Source organism: Anneissia japonica, unplaced genomic scaffold (assembly GCF_011630105.1).
Source record: "Anneissia japonica isolate Jap-2015-1 unplaced genomic scaffold, ASM1163010v1 scaffold171446_len717541_cov154, whole genome shotgun sequence".
Taxonomy (NCBI): Eukaryota; Metazoa; Echinodermata; class Crinoidea; order Comatulida; family Comatulidae; genus Anneissia; species Anneissia japonica.
Genome location: NW_022696538.1, coordinates 547044 through 565456, shown reverse-complemented (window position 1 = coordinate 565456; position 18413 = coordinate 547044). Strand labels below are relative to the sequence as shown.

General features: G+C 36.3%; 2 protein-coding genes across 2 annotated transcripts in view; both read right to left on the bottom strand.

Moving 5' to 3' along the window:
* Window positions 1-2249: 2249 nt before the first annotated feature.
* On the bottom strand, window positions 2250-11989 carry LOC117102118 (LHFPL tetraspan subfamily member 3 protein-like). Its single transcript, XM_033242320.1, has 3 exons — window positions 11198-11989; window positions 3643-3876; window positions 2250-3273 (listed from the first exon to the last, which is right to left on the bottom strand). Exons 1-3 carry the CDS (start codon window positions 11607-11609, stop codon window positions 3062-3064), a joined length of 858 nt encoding a protein of 285 aa, XP_033098211.1. The 5' UTR covers window positions 11610-11989; the 3' UTR covers window positions 2250-3061.
* A 3281-nt stretch (window positions 11990-15270) lies between these two features.
* The window catches only part of LOC117102112, a 7096-nt gene continuing 3953 nt past the window's right edge, over window positions 15271-18413 (bottom strand). Inside the window, exon 2 of the mRNA XM_033242313.1 lies at window positions 15271-15664. Within this exon, the coding sequence (XP_033098204.1) occupies window positions 15271-15664 (394 nt within the window). The remainder of the gene's footprint in view (window positions 15665-18413) is intronic.

The following is an 18413-nucleotide window of genomic DNA, read 5'->3' as shown; positions in this document are numbered from 1 at the left end:
ATTACCCCTGTCCCCAAAGTAAAGCGAGCAAAAGATTTTGCAAGTTTTAGACCTATCTCTATAACTCCAATTTTAGCTCGCATCTTTGAAGGTTTCTTAGCAGAATGGGTGATGGACGATATGAAACACAATATTGATACTCAGCAGTTTGGTAATATCAAAGGCAGTTCTGTTAATCACTATCTAATAAGTATGTTGGACATAATACTACGTGGACTTGAAAAACCTGGACATTTTGTTAATGTTTGCACGGTAGACTTTGAAAAAGCCTTCGATATTATTGACCACACGATTGCAGTTCACAAGCTAATCAAAATGAATGTCAACCCCTCAATTATTCCTAACATTGCTAATTTTCTGACTAACCGTAAACAGTCTGTTAAATTCCTAGGTGGAATTTCCTCCACACTTACAGTCTCGTGTGGTGTCTCGCAAGGGACAAAACTTCCAATTATTTTTCTTGCTATGATTAACGATGCAGCCATGTCAACTGAAAACAGATGGAAATATGTGGACGATCTCAGCATTATTGATATTGTCAATCGGAATCATGTTAACCAAAGTAGGTTACAAGTTCTTATGAATAACATCAATCAATGGTGTAAAGACAACTCAATGAAACTCAAACCCCAGAAATGTTATAACATGACAATTAGTTTCCTTAATGGTGACATTGTTAATAATAATAATATTGTATTGGATAATCATTCCCTTGAACCAATCCTATCTCTCAAACTCCTGGGTGTGACAATACAATCTGATCTAAAATGGAACACCCACGTTAACGATATGATACGTAACGCTTCTTGTCGCATTTATATGATTAGCTACCTGAAAAGAAATGGAGCGGATCAATCTGATCTTATATTTGTTTATCTTGCCTATATTCGACCACTTTTGGAATTTGCATGCCCTGTTTGGACTACCAGTATTACTTCAGCACAAAGTTATAACATTGAACGGGTACAAAAAAAGAGTACTACGAATTATTACTTATCCTAAACAATATAGTTATGATCAAGTTCTAGATCTATACCAAATCCCCACTTTAGTTGAAAGAAGGAGAACTCTTTTGACTTCATTTGCAAAATCGCTATACAATTTTGAACGCTACTCGCATATGCTATCTCGCAGACGTATTGACTCAAACGTTTCACTCAGAAGAGTAAGAAAACTCCAAGGACTCATTCCCAAAACTAAACGATATAAGAACTCTGCAATCCCCTCCATAATAGGAATTCCTAATGAACTTTATTAAGGTTCATATCATAAACTTATAATAATTATCGAACAGATTCGAAAATACTACGTTTCGCATAATTGAAAATAAACATTCCTATATATTTACTTCTTTTTTTTTATACAAGTAATTTTGAATTGTATTTTGGAATTGTAATTTGAATTGTATATTTTAATTGTAGGCCTAATTATGAATTGTGTGTAGTAATTTTTTTTAAATTCCCCTGTAAATATAACAATTTCAGTCTTCCCTTTGTTTGACTGCTGTTATATATTTTAAAGTTGTTATATGATTGTGTAATAAATACCTTAATGAATATTTCGCTTCCATCAAACAATCTCTCTGACGTCAGTGGTTTGCAAATTGTTGGAACACATTACTTGCGATACAATAATGGATCACTGGAAATTAATATTGCTATTGTACAAAGAGGCGGGTCCAGAGATGTCCAAAAGGGGGGCCGAAATTGGGCCGATCGAGACAACAATGTCCTAGGGGGTCCGGGGGCATGCCCCACGAAATTTTTTGTGTTCTAGACGCCGGAAAATAACATTTGAGGTGTTGTGGGCTATAATTTTTTTCTTTTTCTTTCTTTTTTTCTTTTTTTTTTCTTTTTTTACCTCCCCCTAAATCCGCCCCTGGTACAATCAACATGGCAAGGAAGATTGTGAAACACAGTTACCGGCTAAAATCGAAGACCTTGCGGGTGTAAATTACATCATAATGGCAAGGCCTTTGATAGGGTACTAAATTAGTGGCGGCTATAGGATATACCTTATTTTCTGGGGGAGGGGAAGCTAAGCTGTCCGACAAGGGGACTTGAGCTCGTAGGCCCGAGCTGGTGGAAGGTTTTAAGGTGGAGTTCTTCCAAATGAGATTTGGAAGACCTCTGAAAGGTCGGAAAAGGCACTTTCAGACGTGTGGCTTGGTGTGGGCCTATTCTTATTTATTTGTTTATGAACTGACTGCCGGACGAGCTCTGTCCAAGAGAAGGGGGCCCCCTAACCTCTCCGGTGGGGGGGGGGGGCTTAGACCAATCATCTATAACCAATTGATACTACATAAAATTTATGTAGCATGTTGGTAAATTAGTGGAGCGATCAAACGCATAATTGCATGTGCGTCTTAATGCAGACTCGCATAATGGTATCATATTCTGTCTGTAGTTTGAAAATTTAAATGATAATGAAAGTAAATACACAATTATACTTTTTACAAATCCTGAGATAATTTTGTCTAATATACTTACTGAAATAGTAGTTTATCTGTGCATACAGCATACAGTAATGAAGTATATGGTTCCTTTTTACATTCTAGTTTAATTTCTACGACTCAACTAAAATCAAGCCATTGTTATCTGTCATGCAACATTGGAATTTAATACCAACACTGGAATTAAATATGTGATGCTTATATTACCAGAGAATAATAAATAATATTCAGAGTTAATAATAAAGTAGTTAACGGTAGCTAAAATAAGTGTAACAGCATAAACCAGTCTGTAGATACATTATATAATATCATAGAGTACATCAAACTTTACACATATATATTTTTTATCTACTGCTAATCAGTTTATAATAAATATTCTTTATATTAGCCTCACAGACTCGCATAATGGTATCATATTCTGTCTGTAGTTTGAAAATTTAAATGATAATGGAAGCAAATACACAATTATACTTTTTTACAAATCCTGAGATAATTTTGCTGAAAGTACAAGAAAGTACTAATGTTGTATGAAAATAAAGTCATAAGAGCGTTACACATCACAAGGTCCTGCCTATCATCACGTCTATCGGTGTCTGTATCTATTCTTCATTATTGCCAAGCAGATGAGACTTTTGTGCCAGAATCATTTCGTGTCCGAATGGTTGGTTCACTATCGGGCGATGGCCCACGATGACTGGGTGACGATACACCTCCATTGTTTCGCTCGTCATCGTTTTCTTCTACGGAAAGAGGATTCACTTTGAAGTTACGTGATAATTTCAACGCTCGAGAGATTGAACTCTTTTCCGATAATTTTTCAGCTGCAGAGGTGAAGACAGATAAAATCAGAAAATAATAACATTGAACATTTGAAAATATTTATTTTTATTGATCCTCTTTGGAAATACATAATGGGCCCTTAAAAATCATCAATTTAATCAATCAATCAACAAGGAGTTTCATAGCGCCAAATCCATAGCAGAATGCAATGTTCAGTGGCGCTACGACAATGGTTAAAAACATTTACTCAACCACTTGAAACCAGTAAATCAGAAATATATAACATAACTAGCAGACCATAAACCATATTAACTATCAAGGCACTCACACTAACTACTAATCGAAAATCTTGAGATTCATGTATAACGACGCAGACACATTCTCCATTTTCCAACAATCATATGACTTACGTTTTTTTGCATAGTGTTCTAAGTGCTCAGGGTGAAGTTTATCATGTTTGCTGGCCAGAAGCATGGCTATAATTCCAAGGATAAGGGCATCAAATACAGCCAGGATGGCCAACACAAACGCCCATCGCAGCTGACATCCACCAAGCGAATATGAATCGCCACCACACAAGCTTTTGATAATGCTGTGGTCCCATCCAGCTGGGTAAATGATGATACCAATGAGGACAAATATACCTAAGACAAAAAGATTAGGCAAATCGTAATGACATTTTTTTTCATTTTCCAGCATCGCACAAGTCTGAATTATTACCAAAAAATATCACAATACAAATTTCAAATCGTAATACAAATGTCAATTACTTTACGGAATAAAAAAAAAAACTATGTTCAAGATAACTTCATAAATACAATATTATTTTAAAAAATATTGTATTTATGAAGTTATCTTGAACACAGTTTTTTTAATACAGTATTTAAAAAAAAAGAAATGGCATTTGAAAAGAGCTGTATTATATTTTCTTGTATAAAATTAAAAAGGTTCCCATCTACTTTAATGAAGACTACATTATATAATATCATAGAGTACATCAAACTTTACACATATATTTTTTATCTACTGCAATTTGGTATTAAACATTAATCAGTTTATAATAAATATTCTTTATATTAGCCTCATGGGAAAAAATAAACAGTATCTCTATAAATGCATCCAGAACACCGCAAATTGTCTTTATTTAGTATAATTTCAATTACATTTAAAAATAGGCCAAATCAGTTCCAAGGCTTAAATGTTGGTCTTCAGTTTTTACAACATACTAACTAGATCGTACTAAAATAGTAGACAGTCATACTAATGTAATTTTTAAGGACAACGGGGGTCGATGCTTGTCGGGGATAAATTTCTCCCTTTACCTAACTAGTTTTTCCATTGGCACCTGCATTCCACTGGGGCCCAAGGCAACCCAATCCCAATTAAGCTATCATGGCGACCTCGTCGAAACCTTGTCCGCCTTCTTGGACAAGTCCATGTGCCACAACTGACATAATTTGGGATATTCAATTCTTACATATAAAATAAAAACTCACCTTCATATTTTCGCATCTAAAACAACCAACTTTAATCTAAAAATACAGTTTAGACATAGTGAGTACTTTAAATGTCAATGTCTGGTTAACCAGTGTGATATTTAATATACCGTATATGACGTAATTATAGTTTAGTGTCATTTTATCGAGAGACTTGATTCACTATGATGTTTAGATTCATAGGGCGTAGCTGCCAAACAGCAATATTACAATTTCGGATAAAGAAATTGGGCCTAAGAGCGAAGACTTAGTGGGAGTAGAAGCTGAGAAGTTATCAAACTCGTTTCCCCCTAAATACTTGCAGAAATATCCTTTTTGATCCGAGTCGTAGACGACAGGGGCTTAACGTCCACTGCCTCTTCCCAACATGAAGCATACTTATGCTAGTGTTGTACAATAAAACTCAATGATCAGTTCAGAGGCGCTAACTCGCAAAATAGGGTGATTGTTGGTGATTTTTAACTACTTGCAAGTGATTTTTGGGAGCGACTGGGTGGGGGAGGGGGTGTGGTGGCGAGTATTTTTTGTTTGGAGAGGCGTGCCCCAGCAGCAGACAAGGAACTAATGAAACATAGTGTGTAATGCTGGGTCTCCATGCTTCCAGATTTCAGGATTGGGATACGAAGAATTGCCCCGAGTCTTGTACTATACGTTTGGCGCTGAAGTGTGTATGAACATGATCTGACCCCAGCTTCAGGATGTACACCTTGTCTGTAAAGAGCGTCTGGTGGTCAGCACTGCGCAAATGGTTTTGGTTTTGCTAAAAGTACTGCCTTCAATGTTTCGAAAAACACCCTGTAATTATCAGTGTCTGCATCAAACTGCAAGGCTCGTCCTAAAAGCTGTTAAAATTTGATGTAATATGAAAGTATTTTTTTTAAAGATGGCTGAGTAAGGTGTGTCTGGTGGGCGGACCTCTCTTTCAACAGCAAATATTGGTTCTCCTGGTCGTTTTCATCAAACCAGTCTTCATTTTTCTTGTAGAAATTCTTAAAATTTTCCACTGAGGTCTTGTATGAAAGTTAGCTTTCACTGCATCCTTTGAGTGCCTCTATCCTTGGCATTGGGTTGGAGACCAGAGTTTGCAGCGAACCAGACGATTATCATTGTTACACTCTGCGCTGGGCATTACTCTAGTGTGCAAAACATCCCTATCAACGCTCTGGCGCACCAGCATGTAGTCTATCAGTGCTTTGTCCACACGCCGGTGGGCCATGTAAACTGCACCTCTTAGACTGCCAAATTACTGTTCAATTATTCCATCATAATACAGTCATATTGGTGTGGTGGTGTCAATAGTGAAGCTGACATAGGCTGAAGTAAATCAGCCCGAAGCTTTGACGTGTGCACTGTTTGAATAAACACTTAAACATAAGACAGTAGCTGTAATATAAAGCTAAACATCTTGTTTGTTAAAGCATTCGGCAGTAGATACGTCTACGCATTAGTTTTGTTTCCATCATAATTTAAGTTTTTCATAACCATGTTTTCAGGTTTTGCTTTTATACAGAGAAGAGTTGCAAAACGGTTTCAGCGACACACAAAAGTAAAGAAAAAGAATTTATATAAGTCTGGACGATTTAGGAGATGGTAAGTTATATTTTCGGACGACATCATGAACCATTATCCGCATGTACGGTACAAAAAAAACCCTCAAGTTTGTTGATTCTTTTTATTAGTGTCGTGGTTCGACTTTAGAAAGATATTGAAAAGGGGGGTACAATCTTCCTTGAGTAGTTTAGACTCGGTTGGTAATCAATCACAAGACATCTGTGTATAGCATTCAACGTTTTATTTGCACATTTTTGCACATAAACCAAAGCGAACTATACGAAACAAAACCCTGCAAAATATATATTACAAACAAGAATTACATAATGCGTTATAATTACACAATATATCAAGGATAACAACATTAGGCAAGTTATAGAATTTAACAACAATTCTGATATAACCTGGCAACACACCAACATCAGAAACAATTTGATGATTAAATAGCATAGCCTATTAAAATGGTGTAATAACTTGTATTTACCTCAAGCTAGAGTATGCTTAATGCACGAGTCTGTAAACTACGACTATTGGATGCTCCAACAACACTACTGACACTAAAGACTAATGGACGCTCCAACAAACTACTGTTAACTACAGACTAATAATGGCCACCAAAACTTCCATAACTTCAGACTACAGTATTACTGGCCACCAAGCTAACGGTATATTAATCACTAAACAAGAATATAACGATTATAAGTAATAACAATCACTCCCCATTAGCGGAATGTACTATAACAACAATATTAACAAATGTAAATGTACAGCACAATAATATTAACAATGCATTCAATACCGGCATTAGTCCAATGTGGACATGAATTAACTACCAAGGGCGTCGATCCGTGGTGGAAAGGGGGGGGGGGGGATGAAATGAAAAATAAAGCCTTTGGCTGTACATTCAAGCCTTGGGTGGGGACCAGGGGGCGAAGCCCTCGGAGCTCTGGCGCCTATAGCCTTTCAATTGATTTTAAGCAATGCAATTAACACTTTCCATACGAAATTTTCAAAGTATCCAGTGGCGGATCCAGTGATTTGAAATATAGTTGGGCCCAGAGAAGGACCTTTACAGATAGAGAGAGTAGACCAACTCAGCCCCACCATGGTTGGGAGTGAGGTAAGAAAACTTATGATTATGGCACCTCTTGGTCGGAAATGGCACTCTCAGACTGAATTTTAATATAATTTTCATTTTTTTCCACTTTTAAATTTCGAAAAAAAAAAAAAAAATAGGGATGGTGTGCCGGCTGGGCCCTTCAATCTGACACTGAAATACTCGTCATAAAAAGTTTTAACAATTTTTCTTTTAGTCATAATTATGCCCGCTTATATATTTCGTGCAATCTAACATTCATAAAAATAATGATTTATTATCTACTGATTAGCTTGTGACGTGTTCAAAATTCGAACTACGAAAAACAAATAAGATAAGCTTAAAACAGTCATTAATTTTAATAGTGTTTTTGCATGTACAGTACTTTTAAAATCAATGAAGAGGATTTAGCTTTTCTCCTCTTTTTGAATTTCACTTTTGTGTAAGTAATATTGCGACAAACTATTGTGAGTGGAAATAATGCCGTCTAATTTACGATCAAACAGGACTAGGAAGATATGGAACACACAAAATATTAGCATTTTGATTTCACAAACATAAAGGTGATTTATTTAATTTATCATTACCAGGAAAGCAAAATAGAAGAGGGACAGGGAGGGACTTGCACGATTTTTGAAAGTAGATCACCTCAGCCCCACCATGGTTGGGGCTGAGGAAAGAATTTATGATTATGACACCTCTAGATTGCCGGAAATGGCACTCTCAAAGGCTGTATAATTATTGTTTAATAATGGCTATATAAAATTCAATTCACTAACTATAATTTTTTTGAAATTAGGAAAAAAACAGTAATCCTATGTATGTAGAAAATATTAAACACTACTGTAGTATATACGTACGGGTCATAATAATATACAAAAGGAATAAATCGTTTATAGTAGAAATTGTGCACTTTTGATTTTGTAAAAATATTAGTCTAATAAGTAAACACCCTTCCAATTTTAACAACGTTCAGTACATTGTTTTCACAATAAATTTAGCCTCTGATAACCGCTGCACCCATTAAATCGATCTAGTGGTTTCTGAGATGGTTACGAAGTGTATAAACGATTGCGTTTTTACACTCCGTTTTAGTCCGGAGAATACGTACCGCACTTGGAAAAGTGAAAAGACAAAATTCATGATTCATGCGTAATTGTTATTCTTTCCATTCACTTTTAGAAGTGGGGTTTTAATTATAGAAGATTGGTGAAAAGTGGGGGGGATGGGAACAGTCGATATGATGTCCCCCTACTTTGAAAAGTGGGGGGGGGGGACGTGTCCCCCTGTCCCCACCGATCGACGCCCATGCGGACATGAATTAACTACATATTATAATATAACATGCTTATAACTTATTGTATCAATGCACACATATCATTCAATTAAATTAACTACAGATTACCGTATAATATACACTACATCATGGACTTCAGAACTGCATATTGCCAAAATAACGAACTGCATACTGCCAAAATAACGTGCGCAGGGCTTGCAACGGAACAAACGAAAACTCGTTGCAAGAGCCCAAAAAAGCATATATACCGTGGAACAGCTGTGTATTTGCATGAACATGCACGAGATGAATATGGAAATACAACAACAGTAAAGAAAACAATAGCTGCAGCGCAATCCCATCACACGAACAAATCGCATCATCCCATTAGTTTCTGTAAACATAATTTTCCCCATATAAATATGTATGGGTTATTATATTTTCTGTATATAGGCTTCTTAAAAATGTTAAACAATTGAATGAGGATTGTCTTTAATAAATAAATGTGAAAGTGAAGAGAATACATAGGTGCGAGTTCCCACTATAGAGAAAAACAAAATTTGCCTCGTTTTTGCCCGAATTTTTTTTTTATTCGAGTGTTGTTTCTTGTCGAAAGATTGAAAATAAAAATAATTAAATGTCGGCGTACTATTTTTTAGAACACTGTTTGCGAAATATTACTTTTCACTGCTCAGCGAAAGATAGCTAGCGAGAGTTTGGGTCATTATTTCTTTGCCATTTTGTCTTTAGTGGGAAAAAAACAATGAAATTGTTGCAGAAAAGACTGAGTCTGGTCCATGGAACGTAGAAAAGCACACCACACATTACAGAACGCTCTCCTGGAAATAATGAAAACTATGGTTCTTGATCAAATCATCAGGATAAAGCCCACAAGGAACATGTTGTTGCTATGAGATACGGTTACAAAATGAATGAAAAATGTGTTGATCTAGGTACTGTTTGTCATAGCGTTGGAACACAACACTTCGATCAAGTCATCAAATATAAGTATTTTTCAACAATGTCATTTTTTTTTTCAATCTTACAGGTGTTACAGAAGCACTTGGTTTGGATGCTGATGCTTGCCGACACAATCACCAGTCAACTTTAGAGATTGAATGTCGTCAGGGGGGATTTCATTGGCCAAAGATATGATGGAGCAAAAACAACTTCAAGAGAAAACAGAGGCAGCGACGTCTACTACAGTATGTGCATTGTTTCACCCATCGACTGAATCTCGTGATCGTTGAACTAGTCACGCCAATTCAGTGTATTTTCGATAGATGATAGGGCTAATTAAGAACCTACCTTGTTTATAGCAGCACCATGTAGGATGGAAAGAAAAGCAGCGAGAACATGGAGTCAGACTTATAGAATAAAAAAGGTTTCAAATACCCGATTGGCTTGCCAGCGGAACAGTTTGATGTCGTGTGGAGTCGTCTACGTATCATTTACAAAGTTCTTCGGTAGAAGAGGAAACCAACGGCAGCCACGGACTAAGAGCAACCAATCGACCGCTTGTTGCAGTAGTTTGACCGAAAGTTTCGATAATTGCTAGTTCTTAAGACTAATACTGTTGGAAGCAGAATATGCCTCTGTGCTCTGTATAGAAGGCGATCTAAAAGCGATTAGATTGAGAGAACGATGCCATGCGATTTAGCAGAAAACTTTTGCAACACACTTAAACTCCCTGAGCGCGCACGGCCCCAGCGACAAAGGGTACAACCTGCTGCTTTTCGGCAATTCGTAACCGAATCGAGGCGCACATGGACGAGGAAGCTTTACACGACTAATTGGAAACGTCTTCGAGTTCGAAATTTGTGTCGATCCATAACAACATAAAAATAATGAAAGGGATTTCGGATTCTGCCTCTGTGCTGATAGGCTTTTGCAGCTGCAGTCATTCTTGTGCAAATAGAAGGATGCGCTCTTCTAGCTCGAAAAGATCGTGACAGTGGCTTGTTCACTCCCGGTTAGTGTCCACGACTGAATTTAAGTGCGACTTCAGCAAGACACGGTCAATAATGGCAAATGAAAGGATGATGTGAAGTATCCATAGCGGTAGTGAAAGTAGGCTTGATTTTGTAGCCGTCATCGACAGGGATAAGGCTAAGTTTCATATGTACCGAATTGTGTTGTAGGCCTAGTATAGAGACTTTTTATGAAAAGAAATTAGGAACAATAAAAAATCTTTGTATTAGGCCTAACAGGAATCCGATTCAACATTGGCATTTGCAAAATTTGTATTTTTTGGCGTACGTTGACTATGGACGCACCGCGACTTTGTTTTGTGTGTAATATACAAAAGTAAAGTTTTTATATCAAATGATTGACAGTTGAACCATACATGTCGTATTATCATAATGGCATCTGAAACTTAATAGAAACTGTTTAAGAAATGGGGCTTCGCTTCCGCCCATCGAGGTTACGCCCTTGGCATCCTGTTCCCTACGGGGACCCTTTACCCCTCTTGCCTACCCTTCGGGAACGTCTGTCTCCGGTGGGCAAATCTTGGCGCAACCCCTGCTCAACCGGGTACTACATACCTGTCAATAACTGTAAAACACCACAGATTCTGAAAACTGTAGTTGGTGTGGGTTGACGACACATAAAGCAACACATTCCGAAAATTGACAACAGAACAAAAATAACACCAAGCCCAACAAAAACTGTAGCAGCTGCTAGTGCTGAATTTCCATCTATTTGACTAAAATCGAATACTTTACTCGTACACTCCGGCTCTCCTCTTAGGCCGAAGCTTACACACATACGATACAGGCCAACGTAGCCTACACTTTTAGCATTGTCGGTATCGCCAATCCAGAACGGCTGAACAAAGACCACGATCAGAATTATAGCGAAGCAAATGGTGAAGAGTGCCCAAGTTATAGAACTACTGCTTCGAATAATATTCGCATGGTAGTAGTAACTATACGAGTTATTATTCACCTCCTTCATGATGGTGCCCGTCGTACAGTACAAATAAAGAAGCTATTGCTCTTTATGAGATCGATTGTCTGGTGCCAGAGATTGAGAACGGATCTTAATTTGCCACAAGAGTCCCTTGTAGTTTTCCTTCTTTTTGGTCAGCACCGCCAACGAGCGAATTCAGTTGAACCATGGAAACATCCGCAAAAACATGACGTGCACAGCTGCCCAGCAAATTTACCCACTTTCTTATAATTGACTGCTGATACGGAACTAATTGCTTTAAGACCAGGTCACATAGATAACGATACGATAAAAAAATATCGGTGTGGTGTAAATTAATGGAAGTGGTCACACTATAACTGTAGTGTATTGCTATACACGAATACAGTATTAGTCATACTGCCCTCTATAATGAATAAATAGACACTCGACAAAATGGAAGCTTTGTGTACGAGTCTCGTGTGTTAGGTAGTCATCAAATAATAGGCCTAATATACCACAATAACGATAACGATACGATTATCGTGGATGATAAAGTTATCGTATAGGTCGAATCACTTTTGAAGCGATTTTTTTTTATAGTTAATGGCAACGATAAACGTATGAGCCAATCAGATGAGGGTAGTCAGGGAAGACGAAAGTAGTCAACTTTCACACACTGATTGACCGAACTCGCGACGCGATGGACGATCAAATTGAGCGCCTGATTTTGGAGGTTGAAAAAAACAATGTATTGTATGATAAATCAAATGCTGATTTTAAAAATGTTAACAAAAAGAGAGACGTTTGGCAAGAAATTGCCCGCAGGGTTGGAATGAGTGGTGAGTGTGATTCTTATCTAGAAAAATGATCAGAGTATGCCTAGTAACCTAGGCATAGCCCTAGGCTGTAGCTACAGTGACTAGCCTTGTCGACCCGGGGCTGAAACGATCCTATACCGCCTAGGCTTGGCCTAGAACCATCAGAACTAACAGTTGAACTTGCCTAAGTGGAATCCAAAATGCCATTAAAACATTGTTTGACTTAAGGCAGGCCAGATAAAATTACCAAAATGTATCGACTTAGAATTATTTGAGTTTTAAAGCTTGCTAAAGTCTACTTTAGCAAGTTTAACTGTATAAAAGTTAAAACCCTCTGCGATCCATGACAATAATTTATTTTTTTTTTTTTTGGTCCGACGACCTAGGCTAGGCCTAGTCATTCATCGAAAAGGTCCAGGCAGGTCCACGGTCGAAGCCCCGGTGGGGGTCGGCGAAACCCCCAAAGCAAGGGAATTGTTGTGCGTTATGGGTCTAAAGAATGCTATAAAAGCAGATATGTTTGAAAAGGTCTTTGTCTGGGTGGGTCAGCAGGCATTATTTAGGTAGGAGGACTTATTTGGGAAATCTGAAGAGGAGGGTTCGCCAGAAAAGAGGGAGGTTTGCTAGAAAAGGGGGGGTTCTCCCGAACCATAACCCCCCCCCCCTCGGATACGGGCCTGGAAATACTAGAGAAAGAAATTTGGAGCGGTTGAAGTATTTGCCGATAATAAACAATAATAATCATTTTGTCATTATTGCATCACGTTTTTGTGAAATTTGGCACTATAATCCTCAGAGGTCACAAAAATTGGCATAATTCTTGAATTTACCATCAGTCAGTCCCTGGAATAAACAATCCCTAATATATAAGTATGCATCTTAGTTATTCATTTTCTTCTATTAAATTAAATTGTGGTAAAATATTTAAAAATATAATCCTCTTCATCCCATCTCATTTCATTTTATTCTTTTCTTTCTGATTATTACTCAATTTTTATTTGTTACACCCAGAAACATTTTTCTACCTTTATTATCTACTTTATTTATTTATTTTTTTTTTCTGTTTGTTTCCTTATTACTTTTTTTATCACTAGCCATTTACTAATTCAGTATATGTTTTTTTTTGAGAAACAGACTTAAAGCCTTCTTGGCTTATTGTTTCCTCCACACACAATGAATATTCACTGTATCCATTAAACAGTATTTAAATTTATATTGTTATCCATACTATGAAATCTATCTTCATCGTATTATTGTTATCTTTTAAAGTTAATGATTCAAAACCATCGAATTATTATAATAAGTTCTTATATCTTGTTCATTTATTATGTTCATTGTGTGAAACAAATAAACTGAAACTGAAACTGAAACAGATTCAGTTTCATTAGTCTTGTTTCGTATGGATCTGATTTAATACTATTCACTACCTTGGTAGCTCGTCTCTGTACTTTCTCTAATTTTTGAATATCTTTTTTCAAATAAGGGCACCAAGCTTGCACGCAGTATTCAAGATGAGGTCTGATGTATGATCTGAACAGTATATGGAAGGCTTCGCAATCGATAAACTCAAAGGTTCTTTTGATGAATCTGAGTTGATTCATGGCTTTGACAGCTACCTTAGAACATTGCACCGATGCTTTACAATCGTCAGTAATCCATACTCCTAAATCTTTCTCGTCTTTAGCCTTTTGTATATTGTGTCCTCCCAATATGTACTCAGGTATATTGAATTAAAATGTTCTACCAGATTGAACGATCAAACTATCATCTGTTGAGAGAGATAACGTTACATGCCATCCTGTAATGTTGGTGAATGTCTAGGGGATCATCTTAATAATTCAACACTCACTGCATGTAGAGAGCTGAAAACTAGCTACAGTGTACTTTCGGGCTGTGATACCTTCTGTGCAGGGATCGTCTAAAAAATTCCGTTTTTTTTTTTTTAACTTAAATAAAATGTTTTTTCTTGCTAAGTTTTCACTAGACAACCGGGCAACATGAGTATAAATAGGCTAGCCCGGAACTGTTTTTATTTTTTTATTTTTGTGATATAAGGGGCGCTTTAGTACATATTTTTCTCTCACAAGTTGTACCAACCTCCATGTAAAATAAAAACAATTATTTTTCAACAGGTTTAAAATGAAAATGTAGTCTATTACAAAGCGCAATTACACTTTCCAACTTACAATAACTTAAGAGATGATCACAAATATTAAATTCGAACTATACTTCTCAATTTGATTTTAAAATTATATGCCCATGTATAATAGAAATATAAAAGTGTAGTATCTCTGTGATAGTAAATGAATCTCATCCATATTCATACATAAAAATCAATTTTCACTTTTGTTCTCATTGGAAAACAATTAAATTGCATGGCCAAAACAGGCATTTCTTTGCCATGGAAACTGGCCTGCAAGTGAATTAAACTATGTCTTAAATGTCTCCCTAATTGAAATTGCTTCTTTGAAGCATGATTTCCTGTAAATCGGAGGTTCTGTATCACTTGGCTTTTATCATCTGTAGATCGGCTACCTAAACTGTTCATTGTTAGTTGAATGTACTGCTGTCTTCTGTAAGAAGTTGTGTAACTCACACGTTGACTTTATCACCATATCTATATTTTTAGGGTGAAGCTGAATTCGTCTTTGGTAGACACGCCACCTTGAAGCAAGAATTCAAAAGGAATTTTCTACTACCCGACGAGCTCTTGATAGTCTGTAGTTATAAATCCGCTTGCTGTCTTTGAGGTTTTGTCCAGGGTAAGGTCTCATCATGTTACGTCTTAAAGGAAAGCCTCATCTGCTACAAGAACATGTGGGACAACATCTGTTGATCCAGGCAGCGGCTTGTCATCTGGCAAAGACAGTGTGTTTGCTTGAAGAGCTTTACCTAACCCAATTTTTGGCCAATATGCCACCATCACTATTTGACCCATATGCTCCAACATCTATGATACTGAAACAATACATTGCATCTACCAGTGTCATCAGCACCACAGAGAAAGTACCTTTATAGTTGTAGAATGTTGACCCAGAATTTGGAGGGGCTTGAATGACTACGTGTTTCCGATCAAGGGCATCGATGCAGTTAGGGAATTGCCATCGTTTCTGGAATTCTGCTGCTATCTCAATCCAGTCCTTCTCTCCTGGAATAGGCATGTACTGTGGTTGTAGACGCCAAATAGCCTCGCAAACTTCAGGTACAATACCAACAATTGTTGACTTGCCAACTCGATAACTAAATGATATAGTTTTATATGAGTCACCAGTAGCCAAGTATCTGTAAGGGAAAATATATTATGTAATGCTATTTAATATGTTTCATGATTTTTTTTTAAATATCATTGGATTTAAAAGCACTAAGAAAATTTATGCCTCAACTAACATCAACATTTAAAAAGGTTATAAATATCACTTACAATAATAGAGAAGTATAACATAAAATTTGTTACAGACAAACAATTCAATAAAAGTATGATTGTCATTAAAATTAAAAATATTACATCATTAAATGTACAGAGCACTATTATAAAATATAATTATCTATTAAAATACAATTAATTTATTACAACAAACTCATGTACAATCAAAATTTTGGTGTATGTGTTAATCCATAATAATATAATGAATAGTTTAACAATGTACAATTTCTAACATTCTTTTTCAGGAGAAGTGGGGTAATGTACGAGATGCATATAAGTAGAAATAGACAGCAGTAGAAATAAAGCGGCATCAAAGAGTGGTGATGCTGCCAAAATTGTTAAATTGAATTTGCTGGTGTTCTTTCTTTCCCGCAACCATACCACAACAGCAAGAGTCAATGGACCTTTCTGATTTTGTAATGCATAACATTCAATCAATCTACCCTTTATTTAATATGAACCTCCCTAATTTTAAAATAAAGGAGCTTAACATAAATATAATTACAGTATTTTTTTATTGGGTTCGTATTTATTTATTTTATATATGTTTATATTCTCTTATCTTTTTATTATTTTAAAATTTTAAGATGATATTTCTTGTTTTGTTAATTTATATTTTGAATCTTAAATAGTATTGTATAATATGTTTCAATGTCATAATTAAATATACAAACTAAAATCTAAATGAATAAACCAATAAATAGGAAAACAATAAAAATTTGAAAAAAATAATAATATAACTTTTTATTGCATCTGTTTTTGTTGTTTTCACTACAGCAGTTTAAGCAACCTCCAGGTAGTGGATAGTGATGAAGAGAATGAGGCCCACTTAGACACCTTTGTTGATCATGGTGACGAAGCTGTGATTCTAAACCAGAAAGAACAGCAGCAAACTATTTACAATAACGATAACAATAACAATAATAATAACAATAACCACGCCATCCATACCGATGCTCGAATAAGCGCTGGTATTGCTTAAAAATTAAGATTAAGAACAAAATAAGAATAAATTGAGGGTGAGGTAAAATTTCGACTGAGGTTTTTATATTTTAGAAAAACCAACAAACCTTATCTTACCTTATGTGCGGTAGATGTGACTATACAATACCCTTTTTATTACAGTAGGCCTACAGTAATATATACTGCTGTAAAACAATAATTGCTGATGTTTGAAAAGTGTGTTACATTTTGAGCCTGAAATCGGCAAAAAATAAGTCACAAATCCAGGGAACGATCGACGGGGGGGGGGGGGGGGATACACCTTAGGAACAGGAACCACTACTGCACGTCTCCATTGTATTGGTAATTTGCAGTTGAACTCAGTGAACCTTTAGCGAATGTATTAAATTGTTTTTTCCAACAAAGGTAAAGGTTCACTGAGTTCAACTGCAAACTCCTTTAAGGTACGTGGGGTATTCCGTCGGGTCCAGCAGATTTATTAGAATTTAGATTTTTAAGTTTAAAGTAAACTTCCCAAGGCTCTACTCAAGGACATAAGTAAGGTGATGGTAAAAAGCATGGAAGAGGAGAAGTTTCAAGTGGTGGTATTTCTTTACCAAAACTAGTAAATTGGGCAATGATCGCGTTGGCAATTGCAACACTGTCTTGGGGTGAGATATCAGGGACCTGTAAATTCATACTATTGCGATTACAAGAATTAGTGGCACATTTGATGTATTGATGCCATTTACGTGGGTTTTCTTGGTAAAGGTGTTTTAATCTACTGTTATATTAATGTTTTTTAGCATCAGTAATAGAGCGCTTAACTTTGTTACGAAGCTTCTTATAAAGTGAAAAATTACCAGATGCATAAGCATTCTGTCTGTCAGATATAAGTTTCCTAATTTTCTAAACCAGAGTTTTTCACTGTTATGAACCTTAATACTCTTGGTAGGAAGGTATTTACTTAAACCAGAGTTCAAAATCTTATAAAGTTCATTCATTTTTTGCTGAGTGGTGGAACAATTTCTAATAATTTCCCAGTTCTGCCTATTTAGCCATTGGCTAAAATCATGAAGGCGAGTTGCATAAAAAGGACGGATGGTGATCCGAGTAATTGTGTTAGTAATTTTTCTTGACTTGGGTTTCCAGATAACACATTTGTGGTCACTTTTACCGATTGGTGCTAGTGGATAAGGTATCATATAATAACTGACAATGTTTGTTATCAGATCCAAAGGTGACGGAACTAGGGGGTGGTGTTATGGAGAGTAATGTGTGACCGGAAATGGTCTGCATCAGTTGGTTGTTACCATGCGCCAGTGATGTTGGAGTATATAGTACAGCAAGATGAAACTATTATGTAGGCCAAATGAATAAAGTTCGGAGTTTGTCGGGTAGTCAAATGATTATTGTACATTTTAAGCGCTAGCTAAATTCATAAGTGTAAGCTAAATTACGGTGATTAATTTAATTAGCGAAGATATTGAGACAATTATTTCGAAGTTCCCTCTTTCTAAGAGGGGATGCAAATGCTTTGTGAAAATGAGTACGCCGCGGTACTCATTTTCACAAAGAAATACACACAACTGGTTAGCTAACAATATGCCAATACACCTGGGATAGAAGGTTCAATCACGTTGTTGCCCAGCAAACGTATGTACT